We start from the raw sequence: 14,250 nt of genomic DNA, 5'->3' as shown, positions 1-14,250 counted from the left end.
TGTGAAGCGTGCGACTGTGACAGCGTACACGCTGAAATGGTCACCAGAAAATTGCTCTGGTGACCCCTGACAAGGGGAGCTTTTTCCTACTTCTTCACTCTTAAAACAATGGAGTCAAAAATAATCCAGTTTGGGTCAAAAATGTGCATTATTTCAACGACAGCTATACTGATAACTTGGTAATCCATTTCTTGGTAGCTTTAACTCATTCGTATGGGTTGCTTTTACCCCTAAAATTCTTGACCCAACATGCTGGGTCAAATCCTCAACCCAATGGGTATGAATAACCAGAATTGGTCCCTTTTCGACCCAGGATTGGGTTATTCCTCCCAATTCGGGTTACTTGTGACCCTGCAGTTTTAAGAGCATGTGGTGTTTTCTGTTGTTTCTGCAGGGGCCGTCTGAATGGGGCTTGACATGATACACAAGCGCAATGAGCCAAATCGGCCGGCGTGCTGCAAAACAATACGATTTGTCTCAACCGATTTGTTTCGAGTCACCCTTGCGTGGGGATTCACACCCACGGCGGCGCACGGGGACTTTCCCAGAGACAATTAGTCCTAATTAGGGGAAGAGCAACGAGGCCTTGTGGTCTCTCCAGCTTCCTTTCCACTCCTGTCCGACGCGCTCTCATTCGTAGCTCCTGACTAGCGCCTGCGAAAACCACACGCAGTCTCATCCGCGGTTGCAGAGTCCGTCTGAATCACAAAGCGTCAGCTTCCAAATTAGACACAGCAAAGTCAAGACGAGGCGAGTCGGTTACGTCTAATTGACGGAGCGGCGGCAAATCGTTTATCACATCCGCCCGCTGCCACCCATCTAGGCAGGCCGTTTATTTGATTATTTCAGCGTGCGCCGTTGCGAAAGTGATTGTAATGAGGGTGATGATGTGGTGGTGGGCCTATTCCCCCCCGCCGCGCCCAAGCTCCCCCGCCTCAAAGTCTTCTTCACCCCATCCCCTCACAACAGATCCATCCATCTATCTGTCTTCTCCGTTGACAAGCCAAGCCTTTTGAACGTTTCCTCAGATGTTTTTCTGCGTGTGTGTGTGTGTGTGTGTGTGTGTGTGTGTGTGTGTGTGTGTGTGTGTGTGTGTGTGTGCGCGCGCGTCTGCTTCCATCTGTGTCTCCTGCCTCCAGGCGACAGGTCCAGTAACCTCTCAACGCAACCCCCCCATCCCCCATTTGTTCTTTTTAAAGCCACCGAAATCAAAAGAACGGCGGTTTGACAAAATATCCTGCCTGGAAATAAAATCTCTTGAGATATAAGTTGAATTTGTTCTGTGTCCACACTTGGAACTCAAAACACTCACATCGCAAACCATCGTGCCCAATTGAAATGAATGGAAATGCCTCCCCTCTCGTGCTTTCGAATCAAAAAAATGACACTCGAATATTTTAGTTTATTCACAACATGTAGTTACAAAATACATGCACAGAATGTACAGTATTAAAGTTAAAAAAAAACTTTTAGCTTCAATTTAATGGACATTGTGCTTCTCCTTCTGGATGGAGTTCTGTTGTGTGCACTTTGGGACAGCATAACAACAGTGGTGCCGGTCACAACTCCTCAGGAAGCCACAGTAATATTAGTCATCATTCTTAGAGGATAAAGAATACATCCCTGTAAGTCTTGTTTTATTATCTGTCTGCATGTGTTGCTCCACCGATTGTCCATCCGTGTCTAAAAGGGTTATGACATGCATCGCATGCTAGCTAGCCCGTCTATGGTGTTTGGCATTTTTTTGTTTGCATGAAGCGGAACAGTCTTTTTCAACACAGGGCTAGGCAGCTGTTTGTTCATGTAATTCTCTTTGTTTTATGTTGAGTTTGACATAAAGCGATAAACTGCGTGATCCTCTGAATGTTCTGAACTCCTCTTTCAATGAAAGTATCGATCTATGCTGCCGAGGTTGCGCCACAGCCTGTGGTGGCTGGCTCCTGACGTTAGCCGTCGACCCCCATCAATCAATTTGTCCAAATATCGGATTTTATTTGAGCTATTTCCCACTTAAGACGGTCTTAAACCGAGAGGCCAAAATCATTGAATTTCTGTCAGCCCCTCAAAGCTACATTTGACTCTCAGCAAATTAGAATGCTGAACTCACAGTGGGGGGCGGGGGGGGGTGATTGATTTTCAGATAATGAGTTTGGGGGTGGATCCCAAAATCCGGCCTCCGACTGACTTCACACTAAAGAGTTTGTATTCAGTCCAAAATGTTAGGAACAAAGATAAGTAGTTAAAAGCATCACATTATCAAAGTGTTTGTGCGTTGTGATGTCTCCAAAGGACATAGCATTCAGTCAGAGTAGATATGCGACGCCAACTTTATTTGTGTCCCCTCAAATAAGTGTTTGTCGGAATGTTTTTCTTTTTTGTTTTTTAAATAAACGACTGCTTCACGATTCTCTATCAGCGCGTCAAGGCTACATCGTCACTGTGTTCAAAAGGCAAATGAGAACAGTCAACTCCAAGACTGAAGACTTCTCCAAGTGAAGCTGGTGATTATGCATCAAATATTGCATTTTATAACGCAATTTGCCTCTGGTTAAATTCGGGTACACCGTGTACCGAGAGAGACCGACTGAGGAATACATTTGGAGTGATCGCGTGGAATCAGGACATGAGGGTCTGAATCAGAAAACGACATTTAAGAAGATTAAGAAAAAAAATTTATATAAATAAAAAAAATCAGACAAAACAGAATCGCTGTCTGATTTTAGACTTCCAGCTTCAAGGCATGGTGAAGTCAAGTGATTTTCGCACTTCTCTCTGGGGGGGGTCAGCGAGTTCTGGTTGACAAAAGGAGCAGCTCAAGGTAGCAAAAGAGAAACAAGGGAATAGGATCGAATGTAATTTGTTCCATTAAATCATATATATAACCAAATCAGCCAGCTCAGAACACGTGCTGATATTATGCAAGGTGGCGGTTGTGTTACGTAACATATGGTAAAACGGTTGACGAGAATAATTCGGCAACTCTTGACGCGCCCTTGTTTGCTTTCATTTGCCTAAAACAGTTGCATGGCAGACATGTGTGTCTTCTCCCTGCCCCCCCCCCCCCCACTTGACTGAGCCTTTGCATACGCTTTTGCAGGTTTTGGGGATCAATCATTTCATCGCTTTCCCCACCATTAATGTGATCTACAACCTGTACAACTTCGCGGAAAACTGTTTTATCTTACAGAGAGGGTAAGTAAAAATAAACAACTGAGATAACGCCGTGGCATAAATGCGCACGTTCTCTCGTAACTGGATGTAGCTGTGTAAAAAATGCTTGTCATCATTTGAAGTGCCTCTGATGAAGACTAAATAAAGTTCGGATATTCTAGTAGGCTTTCCCTGGCTATTTTGTGGGGACATCTTACACCCAGGCTATGGTCCGCAAGGGTGTGTAGACTTTTCACAGTACCGTACCATACTCTGCTATACACATTTACTGTATATGTAGTACTGTATATGGCACAGGTGTCAAAGTCAAGGCCCGGGGGCCAGATCTGGCCCGCCACATCGTTTTATTTGGCCCGCGAAAGAACATCAAGCGTGTCAACTTGCATGCTCCTTGCTAAAATCTGGACTGCAATATCAAAGTGTCATGTGTCATATATGACGTTGCGATTTTGCAATAATTTTGGGACCCTCTTTACACTCACTTCAACAATAATGGAACAAACAACAAATAGCTGTTTTTAGGAAGCAGCGACAGCTCCAATGAAGGCTGAAGTGACAGCCGAGACTGTCAGCCAGGTAAGAGTTGAAGAGAAACTTCACCCAAAAAGACCATTGTCGGGAAAAAAAAGAAATGTTAAACCTAATTTCACAAGCATATAGTTCACTTGAGTGATTTCCAAACTATCCATCCATCAATTGGTTGTGTACAAGTGATGCAAAGAGATAGTTAAACATTCATTCTGTTTTATTGTCGTAACGGCCCGCCGAGGTAAAACGTAACTCCAAAGTGGCCCGCGACAAAATTGAATTTGACATCCCTGGTATACGGTATACGTAAGGGTACTTTTGAGCTGTATATAGCATGTACGTATTTTGGATTGCACTTCTTGATGATGGATAATTTCGATTGGGTAATGGTCATGGTCTAGGTTTTAATTGCGTTTTCTTCTTACGCAGCACACAGCGTTTTTTAGTTTTGGATGTTTGCATTGCGTTATTTTCATGTGCAATGCTTCAAGAATGCTCAGTAACATCACCCTGCCGAGTATCAGTGATGTCATTGCATAGTTTCCTTCAAGTCTGCTCCCATGAACCGTTATCGCTTCACCTCCCTGATCCGTCGCTATGTTACTCTCCCCCCTCACATCAACGGAGCCTTTCGTTCACCTCTGCGCTCGTCTCCGCGATCTTCTGAACTTCTCGGTGGTTGATTATTCGGCATAAATCTTCACAAACTTTCTCATCCACGCAAATACACTTTTTGCCCTTTTCTCCCCGCACTCTCTGTTTCTTTCTCCGGTCTCCACTGACAGCGCCTTAATCCCGGATTGATTTTTATCCAGAATGCGATGAAAGTCACGGAGAGGGAAGGCGAGAAGAACTGAGCAACAGCTCGGGATGGGCTGTCCCTCACGATCGGGATGGAGAGGTGACCTGTCGATTGCTTGTAGAGACGTAGCGTCCTCAACAAGCCGCTGCAGGGAAGCACGCTCACCTTCTTATTAACTTTTTCCCACCATCATTATTCCGGTGGTAGCCGCCCGTCAATTTGCTGCACCACTGATTAAAATCAATACGCCGTTTAATTACATGCGTCTGTTGTTCTCTTATTTATGCAAATCGTTCATTTTCATTTTTTTGCTCGGAATCGAAAACATCCCCCGTCACAAATTACTGACGGGCCATTGTGCAACTGTAATTGCTCGGTTTGAATCACCGCAAACATTCTGCTGCTCAAATATTTAGATGATACAGTATTATGTTACAGTTGGAGATGTGTGTGACTTTATTTAAAAAAAAAAAAAAGTGATAAAAAAGGCTCATGTCTTTCCAACAAGGGCATATTTTAAGAAAAGAGACATATGAAAAATTTCGTGTTCACAATTTAAAATGCTGCCCTGGTGTTACGTAACATGCTTTCGACACCAAGGATCAAGAGATAAAAAAATTGACACTCGCTTTTTCTTGCTTATTAGACAATTTTGAGGAGGGGGTTCTGTCTCATGCAAATAAGCCACTGCTCATCTCGCCCACTTCCGAGTGAACGCTTCTTTTCCCGAAGGCTTGGCCTGCATATTGTGGCGTTTTGGTGAATTTTTCAGTGACTAGTTTTCATGATGCGGAAAAAAAATTGCAAGTCGTTTCCAAATCGCGGGGGTTTGATTAGACAGCTTCTGATACCATCGTAACCAAAGATGGCGCTAAGGAGTTGCAACAAGGCAAGTTGCCGACTCAGAGTGATGACAACAGTAAATGCACTGCATGATGGGCGAGGAACTAATTTGTTGTCCTATATAGCTAGAAAGTTTTTTTTTTTTTTTTTGAATCTACTCATTTTACTGAAACCGTCCCTTTGAAAATTAAAGGTTATGTGACTATGGATGTGTAGGTGAACCCCAGTCTGCAGCAGATGAATGTAAGGATCATCTGGACTGAAAGATAATCCCGTCCCTTGTTCATGAGTGTGTTTGCCTACGTGTATGTGTGTGTGAGGGAGGTCACCGGCATCCAGCGGGTAGCAGCTGTCCTTTTTCCTGGGCGGTCTCCTAGATTACATGAAACGAACCCGTAGAAGGCCAGACACGTTGACGGGTGGCTCCCAGACTAGGATGTCCATTGATCAGCCCGGAAGGTCGCAGTCGGGCGGGGGAGGTCAGCTGACATTAGGAAGGACCCTGGAGGAGGAGTAGGAGGAGGAAGGTGTTGGATGCCGCCGCCCCTCTTTATTTTTCCCAGCCGTCAGTCTTCCCTCAAGTGCATTCTTTTTTTTTTTTGTTGTTTTGTTTTGTTTCTTGTGCCAGCTCTGGCCTTCCTGTGTCGAGTGAAATTTCTTCCACTTCCTCCAGCAGATGAAGTGAAGTGGACCATTGCGAAAAAAAAATTGATCTGCAACTCTTGGCCGCACAACAACCAGCGATTGAAGAGCACACTATGACCCTTTATCCGCTTTTGATATACAGTGGTGTTTTTTTTTTTTTTTTTTTGAACCAGAAAAACATGGTGTGATTGTCAAGAAAGAATGCTCCGTGATTTGCTTTGCTTTCTCACGACAGATAAATCTATATATATATAGAGAGAGAGAGAGAGAGAGAGAGAGAGAGAGAGAGAGAGAGAGAGAGAGAGAGAGATTTTGGGGTATTGTCCAATGAAAGTAGCCAACTGCCATCGGTTAATATTCTTCGTGTTTCTTGGTTTCTTCTTTGTTGAATTCACTGTCACTTATTCATTGAACTGGCGCGTCTAATTGAGCGGAGGCCACTAATTGAGGAGAGAAGGCATCAGTACCTTTTTGCGGATACGCCATGCCATTTGAAATTTATAAAGCCCCCAAACGGGCCTACCATGGTGATGCCACATGACGCGAGATTGAAAATGTGGCAAAAACGACATCAATAGAAAAAACAACATAGTCTCGCAACAGAGTTGTTTTCATGGTCAAAGTGCAAGAGCCAAAAATGTCAAAAAGAAGTAAACACATAAAATTGTGCTTGCTTGATTCATCTAAACAGTTATTTTTAAATGAGCTATTTGGAAGACACTTCTCTTTACATGACCACCATTTAGTCCTGATAACTAAAATCAAGGGGGAGACGATTAAGTGCTTCACACAAGATAAAAGGGAGAAAAAGAAGAGAGTCTGAGCGGGAAAAAAGAGCTACCGACTGGGAAAGCGAGAGCTGGCGTGAGTGTTTCTCCATTCGGTTAGTTCAATATCTCCCCTGAGAGCAAAGGATCTCAACCTCGAATGTCTCAGGGTTTCATGTCGGCTTGAGATCATTTTGATCAGGGGTCGCGGCGGGATAAAAGCTCAGGGTGGATAGATAGAAGAAGGGCGAGAAGAGGAACAGAGAACCAATGACAAGAGATCCGGGATGTTTAAATGTGCAGACATGCGAAGGACGGGATTTCCCTACTGTCTGCTTGTTGATGAACTTCGTCGGAGAAGTTATATATGGGATATTTCCCAATCATTCTTCTGGAGACGTCGGTGCGCGCCAAAGTTCCGTGACTCACTTTGAGGGTTTCGTGTGGCAAGAAAAACAAATGTCAGCAGTTGTTACATACAGCTGTTGAGCACACACACACACACACACACACACACACACACACACACACACACACTTTCTGAATGCATGCCACCATTTGAAGGGAAAGGCGATGCAGCTTCCACTAAATATTGATTCCATACTGTGACATGCAACCGTATGTGGTTGTGAAACTACTCAAAACACAATCGGATTGGCTCTCTTATTCAGTATAAAACCACGGCTGGGCAAATTTGTGTGCTCAAAGGCCACAATTTCATTTTTGGATCGAGTGGCCAGGTCACGTGTGAATGAGGTTAAAAAAACAATTAAAATGTGTATAAAATATCTCGTAATTTATTTAAGTAACAACCCTCATAACGTTGAACTACATTTTTTATTTTTCAAGATGGACATCGATATCTGTATGTTATTTGTACTACGAGTGATATTAGAAAATTCTACTAGTTAACGTGAGGCCCTTCTCTACTCGGACTAGTGATGCGCAGTTGTCAACTAGAGCTCAGATTTGCCTCACTGTAAAATGAGATTGTGCTCCCAGTATTCGAAGGTTGTCCTACAAGTGTACACAAATGTCATATAATAGTGGAGAAAACACTATTAATAAAACAGTCGTTCCACTACTACACCGACTTTTCTTACTCGTGGGGACAAAGAACGTAGTAGTACATGGAGCTCAAACTGGATGCAAACATAGAATAAATTATCAAACTGCTTTCCTTATTTTTGTTTCTTTGTTTTTCTTGCTCTCATTTAAATATTTTGACAGATTCAAAGAGTTCCAGCTTTAAATTGTTCAGTTTATCCCAACCGCGATTTATTTTTTCAACAGCAGTTCTCCGTTTGTTTTGGGGTTGTGCTGGCGCTTTAAATTGTAGGCGTGGCCTCTCTACTACGATCCGCCCTTTATGCATAATAGGCAAGTGTCCTTTCCAGGGAAATCACACTGCGCGCCATTCTGCAAAAGAAAGTGAATGCGGGCGGAGCTCGCGCGGCAACCGCGGCAAGTTTCACACCGCATTTGTTTGAAGACTGTTTACAACGCAGGCGGAAGAGAAAAGGACAGGAAGAAGAAGCGACTCGTGTGCATGCGCCGTTTGATGCTCATTGCTGAGGTCGTTTGCTTGACGGGGGATCTATGAAGGAGCACGCAGATTTTTCAACGTGCACAGCAGGTAAAAACCAAACCAAAACAAAACGCTCCGGAATTTCAGCACGCCGATTCTGATGGACATCGACGGCCCCCAATGGCGGCGCCTGAGCACATCGGGCTCTTATTTGATGAATTGATAAGAGAAGCGGAGTGGGTCTGAAGTTTGCGCGCTAATTGATCCACCGCCGTCTAATTTAATCACCTCTGCTGATTAGCTGAACAACCAGCCCCCACCCACCTCCTCCCTCTTCGCATCCACTCTCTGTTTTGCCACCATCTACTACGATAAAACATTGTTATGCAATGAAACTCCATTGCGAAACTTGAAAGTTCTCAGCTAGGGAAAAAGGCACACTTTTTGCCTTATTGGTAAACTGGCTTGTGACTAATCATGATAGACTGCGTGTTTTTTTTTAACTCTTAATTCTCTGGCCTGACTTAATTTAAGGGAAAGCCAGACAGAGGCGGCATTGCATGTTGGAGAAAGCGGTCCAGGTCTTGATTATCTTGCATATGATGCACAAGTATGGGGTTCAATTTTTCAAAGTTTTCAATTGTTGATTGGGTGTCAATCAAAGTGTGCTCCTCTCTCTCTGCAGACCGAGGGAACAAGGAGTGACCCCCCTCCGCCACTGCCTCTATGCCTGGCATCAGCTCCTCCACTGCGCCCCGTTATGACAGCTGGGACATGGACCACCTGGACTACTACCAGCACTACTTCTATGACGACCATCACAACCCGGAGGAGGATTTCTTCAAGGCCACGGCGCCCAGCGAGGACATATGGAAGAAATTTGAGCTGGTGCCCACCCCTCCTATGTCCCCCATCCGGACTGTGGAGGGGTCGGGCAGGTTCGGGCTGGTGTGCCCCACGCTTGGGGACAAGCTGGAGTGGGTGTCGCATTTTCTGGGGCAGGAGGACGAACAACAACAACAACAACAACAACAACAACAACAACAGCAGCAGCAGCAGCAGGACCCCCCCTGCAAAGTGACCCCAGCCACAGACTCCGTGGGGAACCTGAGCTCCATCATTATCCAGGACTGCATGTGGAGCGGGTTCTCGACAGGCCGGCAGCTGGAGAGGGTGGTGGGAGAGCGCTGCCACCCCTGCCAGGCCAAGGGGGGCCCCGCCACCACCAAAGTGGTTACCGGCACGTCACCGGGGAGGGCACAGGGTGTACCTGCCGACGCGCTGCCCCTCGGTTGTTTGGTAGCGGATTGCGTGGACCCGGCCGCTGTGCTCACCTTCCCCTTGGGCGGAGGTTGCAAGAAGCAAATCTCTTCTGGGTCGGAGTCCCACACCAACTCATCAGGTTCGTGTTTATAGCAACACCCTGCACCAATACACTGTGCCTTTTTCCATATTTGAATTACAGTCAGCGAAAATGCAATTAGCTCAGTCTAATGTAGGAAAACGAGACTGTACCTCATGCATCGTCATTTCTTGTTCTTTGTGGAGTTTATTGGCAACTGGCGAACCAGCTACAAAGTCAATGGCGCATTACTGACAGCAACTGACATTGTCCTTCCATTGCAAGGAAGCCAATGTGAATGGATGCTGGCCTGATGTTGTGAAGTGTGCTGCTGCCGCCGCCTAGGGGCGGGTGCCTGCAGCAACTCCTTCCTAGGCCCCGCCCCTGAAAGGCACACAACAACACATTGTAGTAGTACTGTACAATGTGTGTGTGGCGTTCGGCTTAGACTTTTTGTGAACCCATTTTTCTTTTTTTTTTTTTTCTGTTTTGCGTTTATATTTTACACTACAGTGCTATTTTCCGTGACTCTAAAAATATGATGGACCTGATGTCGTTTCAATGGGGAAAAAAATTATATAACAGTGATTTTTGTACCTCAAGAAAGTTTGTCACAGCATTAGGTGCACCCCCTCCATAAAATCCAACGAGAGCCACTTTGTAAATGTCCCTTGAAAGGTGCTCCATCCAGCAAATGTAAGCTTTTAATCTAAGTTGTACTTTGTATTGATGTGGAACTGTGCTCCAAGTTAATGCATCTTTAATTTTTTAACTCCTCGAGCTATATAAGGTAACCAAAATATGAGTGAAGCACATCTTCTTTTACACTAAACATTGTTAGATTTATGTTGCCTTTGACAGCATCTCTCAACATGGAAGCTTGATTTTTGTATGTGTATGGAACGTCTACGATGAGTCTGCGCCTGGAGTCAATATTTAGCTTTGCTGCTCTGCTCGCGCTAGAAAGAAAAATGCATGCCCGGTACATGACTGCAATGCGTTACCTTGGTGCATGCAACACATGCTCCAAGGAGTGACGCGCCCATTTGAACATCTGCCGCCTGGCCTAGCGCCAGCGGACCAGCTGCTACCTCCCCGCCTCCTGTTCCTGACTGACTTATGACTACGGCAGCGCACCTCTGCGGTGCCGTCTTGCGCTTGACGCCAACTCGATAGGGTCGTTCTTGGAAATGCAGCATGGAGGGTAGAAACGCCATTTTTACATGAGAAAATACTATCTTAAATGGATCAAGAACTGCACCGAATACTGCAGCAAAAAGCAGTATTTGACGCATCCTCAAGAAGTTTTATAACTGCCTATAGATGGCATCAAAGCACTACGTTTATCTCTTCAACTCACCTCAACATAGTTCCTTGCATCAAGATGGCCCCAAAGCCATACTTATCGTACAGGGCTTTAGCATGAGGACAAAATCAGCAAATAGGTGAATTTTTCAGCAAATAACAGAGGTTTGCTTTGCATTCCTTCCATACGCTGAAATCTTTTACATGTGCATGACGGTATTCTGTTGTATGTACATCACTTGGTGGATATTCAAGTTAATTGAACTTTCTGCCATCTAGTGGAATAGCATTTAATTGTTCTGTCTATCACTATAGGTCACCGTCATGGATAGTTAAGCAAAGATTCATTATTTGTAATCAGTAAACAAATTTATGGGCCATTTAAGTGAATGTGGACATTTCCTGTGGAACAGTGGTTGGAGAATCATATGGCGCATGCAGCAGATAGAGACAAACATCGATTTCCCACGTTAACGTCACCTGGTCTGCTCAGGCAACAAAACTAAATGCAGCTCTGCTTACCTTTTGACTTCAACGTGATAGTGTTTTGACAGTGTAGACTGACCGTGGCTTGAAAGTGGCTCGGGATTTTAGGCCAGTGGAGATACGAAGTCAAGGGCAAAGTGTATTTAAATTAGTTACATAACAGTAGGGAGGACATGGACTTTTAGAAATACTCGCTCACAGACACATTTTCAGAAAAAGGATAAAAAAAAAAATTACTTGGTTATTTAATTTCACATTTGAGTTGGATTATTTATGGACTATTTGTAAACAATAAATTAAAAAGTCATCTTTACATATGTCCCCTTAAATGCTCCTCTAAGTGGAGAACTCTCTTTTTTTTTTTTTTCCCCCCCCATTTTCACTCGCTGAACCCATCAGACTGAGCTCGGTATGTAGGCGAGCATGTGATGTTGAAATTAGACCGTGCATAATGGCGCGTGGAATGTCACAAAGGGGACTTGTTGCTGCATTCCTCCATTCAACACGCCGTGGCGCCAATTGTGTCAGTGGGGTGGCCTCGGACTGAACAGTGCCGGCCCCGGGCTGGGACTTGGTCCATGGAGTTTGCACAGTTCTGTTTCAGGCAAATTCTGGGCATTAAAAAGAGATGGATGAGGAAAATTAAAAAAAAAAAAAGCAATAATCACTGGAACTAAATCTTGAGTGTTTTTATGGCGTTTCTTTGGACACGCCTGCCTCAAACTCCTCGCGCCCTATTTATGGTGTTCTTCCTCGAGATGTCTACTTCCCGAGCAGTGAAAATCCACCGAGGAGCAATTATTAGAAAAGCGCGTTTCAATTTACAAGAGCGCAGAAATTCCCTCAAGATTTTCGTCTATTGCCGGACAATGACGACACAACTCTGTTTCATTAATCGCTGCGCCACCCTCAAAAAAATTCACATTATTTATCATGATTGAGATTGTGTGGTCCACTGTGATGGCATTTCAATTGAGAAAAAAATGAGGATAAACTTGTAAGTTAAGGTACCACCATATGTGCCCTGACTCAATAAAGGTTGAGAAACTCTCCCTTGAAGTCTCACAGAAGAAGTACAAAAAACGCAAATCGTTGAATTTGTTGATGGTGAACCGCAACCAGGTGGGGGTTCACCGCGTTAACTTTGGTGTCTGTCATCCTAGATGATGAGGACGACCAAGACGAGGACGAAGAAGAGATCGACGTGGTGACCGTGGAGCACAAGCAACAACGCAAACCCCGCCGGCTGGTCAACAGCCGCAAACCCGCGACCATAACGGTGCGAGCGGACCCGCTGGACCCATGCATGAAGCGGTTCCACATCTCCATCCATCAACAGCAGCACAACTACGCCGCCCCGTCACCAGACACGTTCCCGCTATCGTCCGCGGAGCTGCCGCCCCGTAAAAGGATCCGACATGAAGCCTCCGCCCCGGCGCACCATCAGCCGAGTCAGCATTACCACCAACCCCGGCTAGGCCACGCCCCCTCCAACTTCGATTGCAGGCGGTCTCATGTGATCGTGGCCGGGGCCCGTTCGGAGTCTCCCGACCTCGGCGCCTCGTCCCCCACTTCCCCCGCGTCGCCCCACTGCTCATCGTCGTCGTCGTCGTCATCCTCCCCGCCGCCGCCGCTCTCCAGCCCCCAGTCGTCGGACTGCGAGGACACGGACCGACGCAAGGCCCACAACTTCTTGGAGCGCAAGCGGCGCAACGACCTGCGCTCGCGCTTCCTGTCGTTGCGGGACGAGATCCCCGGCTTGGCCGACTGCGCCAAGACGCCCAAGGTGGCCATCCTGACGCGGGCCACTGAGTACCTGCGGCAGCTGCACGCCTGTGAACGGCAGAAGGCTCAGGAGAGGAAGCAGCTCAAGGCCAAGCAGGCGCAGCTGCTGCAGAGGCTGGCGCAGCTCAAGCGATCCTGAACGCTCCCGGAACTGAAAATGTTGGAATTGTGCGGGTGGATTTTCTTTTTTCTTTTTTTCTTTTTTTTTTTTTTTTTTGAGGTAGTGATTTGCACATTTAGCTTCCGTGTGATAGACAAGCAAGGCAAGGACTACACAAGTCTTTGGTGATCTTCATACACTGCTAAAAAAAAGTTCGGGATATCAGGCTTTGGAGTGAACTTTCAGGATGAGCCGAAATTAATTTAAACTTTTAAACCCATATGTCCAACTGTTTAGCATAATCAGCTGATTGGCAATGCTCCCAAATGGGTTTTGTTCTATACAGTTCCAAGAACGTCCACCTCCGCCCTTCTGTGACTTTTCCAGTCTCTGTCTCAAAGAAGCTGAATGGCATCCATGAAATGACCGATGAATTTCCTGGTTCAGTTGGAACTAGTATCTCAACAATCATCTTCATCAGTGCACCAAAACGCCTAAATTGATGAAAAGTTGCCGTTATGAGGCTTCAAACTGGCTATCAGGGGGAAGTGGAGGCGGGAGGATTAAAAAAAAAGGCAGAAGTGGGCATCGTTGGAAATTCTCATCCTGTCGGTAATGTTGCCATTTGCCTTGTTCGAGAGGGATACGTAGTGCAGAAAGCAATTTACCGGTGGATGTTTTTGAGGATTTCAAATTAACATTTTCGGTTGATTCAAAAAGCCAATATCCTTATTTTTTTGGGGTGCGTTATCCCCCCCCCCCCACCCCCCATGCTAAATGACACTGAAGTATTGTAGAGGGGGGCTCCATGTGATGTCTGATCCAGACAGACTGAAGGACACCCCCTTGATAAGTTAACTTATTTCTGCACTTTTTTGTGCCATTCTCCACAGCCCTCAACCCGCCCCCCTCCCCAAGAAATAAATGGTGTCTGGCTGTGACCATTTG

The 14,250-nt window shown here is 45.5% G+C and overlaps 1 protein-coding gene across 3 annotated transcripts; it reads left to right on the top strand.

The window, feature by feature from the left end:
* The first annotated feature begins 8,149 nt into the window (after positions 1–8,149).
* Positions 8,150–13,508, top strand: myclb (MYCL proto-oncogene, bHLH transcription factor b). 3 transcript variants are annotated; one of them, XM_019876311.1, is made up of 4 exons: positions 8,150–8,392; positions 8,970–9,293; positions 9,324–9,686; positions 12,581–13,508. In XM_019876311.1, the coding sequence occupies exons 2-4, from the start codon at positions 9,011–9,013 to the stop codon at positions 13,339–13,341; spliced, it is 1,407 nt and encodes a 468-aa protein (XP_019731870.1). In that variant the 5' UTR covers positions 8,150–8,392; positions 8,970–9,010; the 3' UTR covers positions 13,342–13,508. The 3 variants fall into 3 exon arrangements, with proteins under 3 accessions (XP_019731870.1, XP_019731869.1, XP_019731868.1); XM_019876310.1 differs by having other exon boundaries at positions 8,150–8,379; positions 8,966–9,686; XM_019876309.1 differs by having other exon boundaries at positions 8,970–9,686.
* Positions 13,509–14,250: the final 742 nt, after the last annotated feature.

This window comes from Hippocampus comes, unplaced genomic scaffold, assembly GCF_001891065.2.
Source record: "Hippocampus comes isolate QL1 unplaced genomic scaffold, H_comes_QL1_v1.1 scaffold244, whole genome shotgun sequence".
NCBI lineage: Eukaryota > Metazoa > Chordata > Actinopteri > Syngnathiformes > Syngnathidae > Hippocampus > Hippocampus comes.
The sequence above is the reverse complement of the archived record's forward strand: the minus strand, read 5'-3'. Positions and strand labels throughout refer to the sequence as shown.

What these genes read in the sequence shown, in the direction of transcription:
- myclb (XM_019876310.1), top strand. Translation starts at nt 9,011, where the DNA reads ATGCCTGGCATCAGCTCCTCCACTGCGCCCCGTTATGACAGCTGGGAC. An exon ending in GTCCCACACCAACTCATCAG is followed by an intron (nt 9,687 to 12,580) that starts GTTCGTGTTTAT and finishes CTGTCATCCTAG; the next exon opens with ATGATGAGGACGACCAAGAC.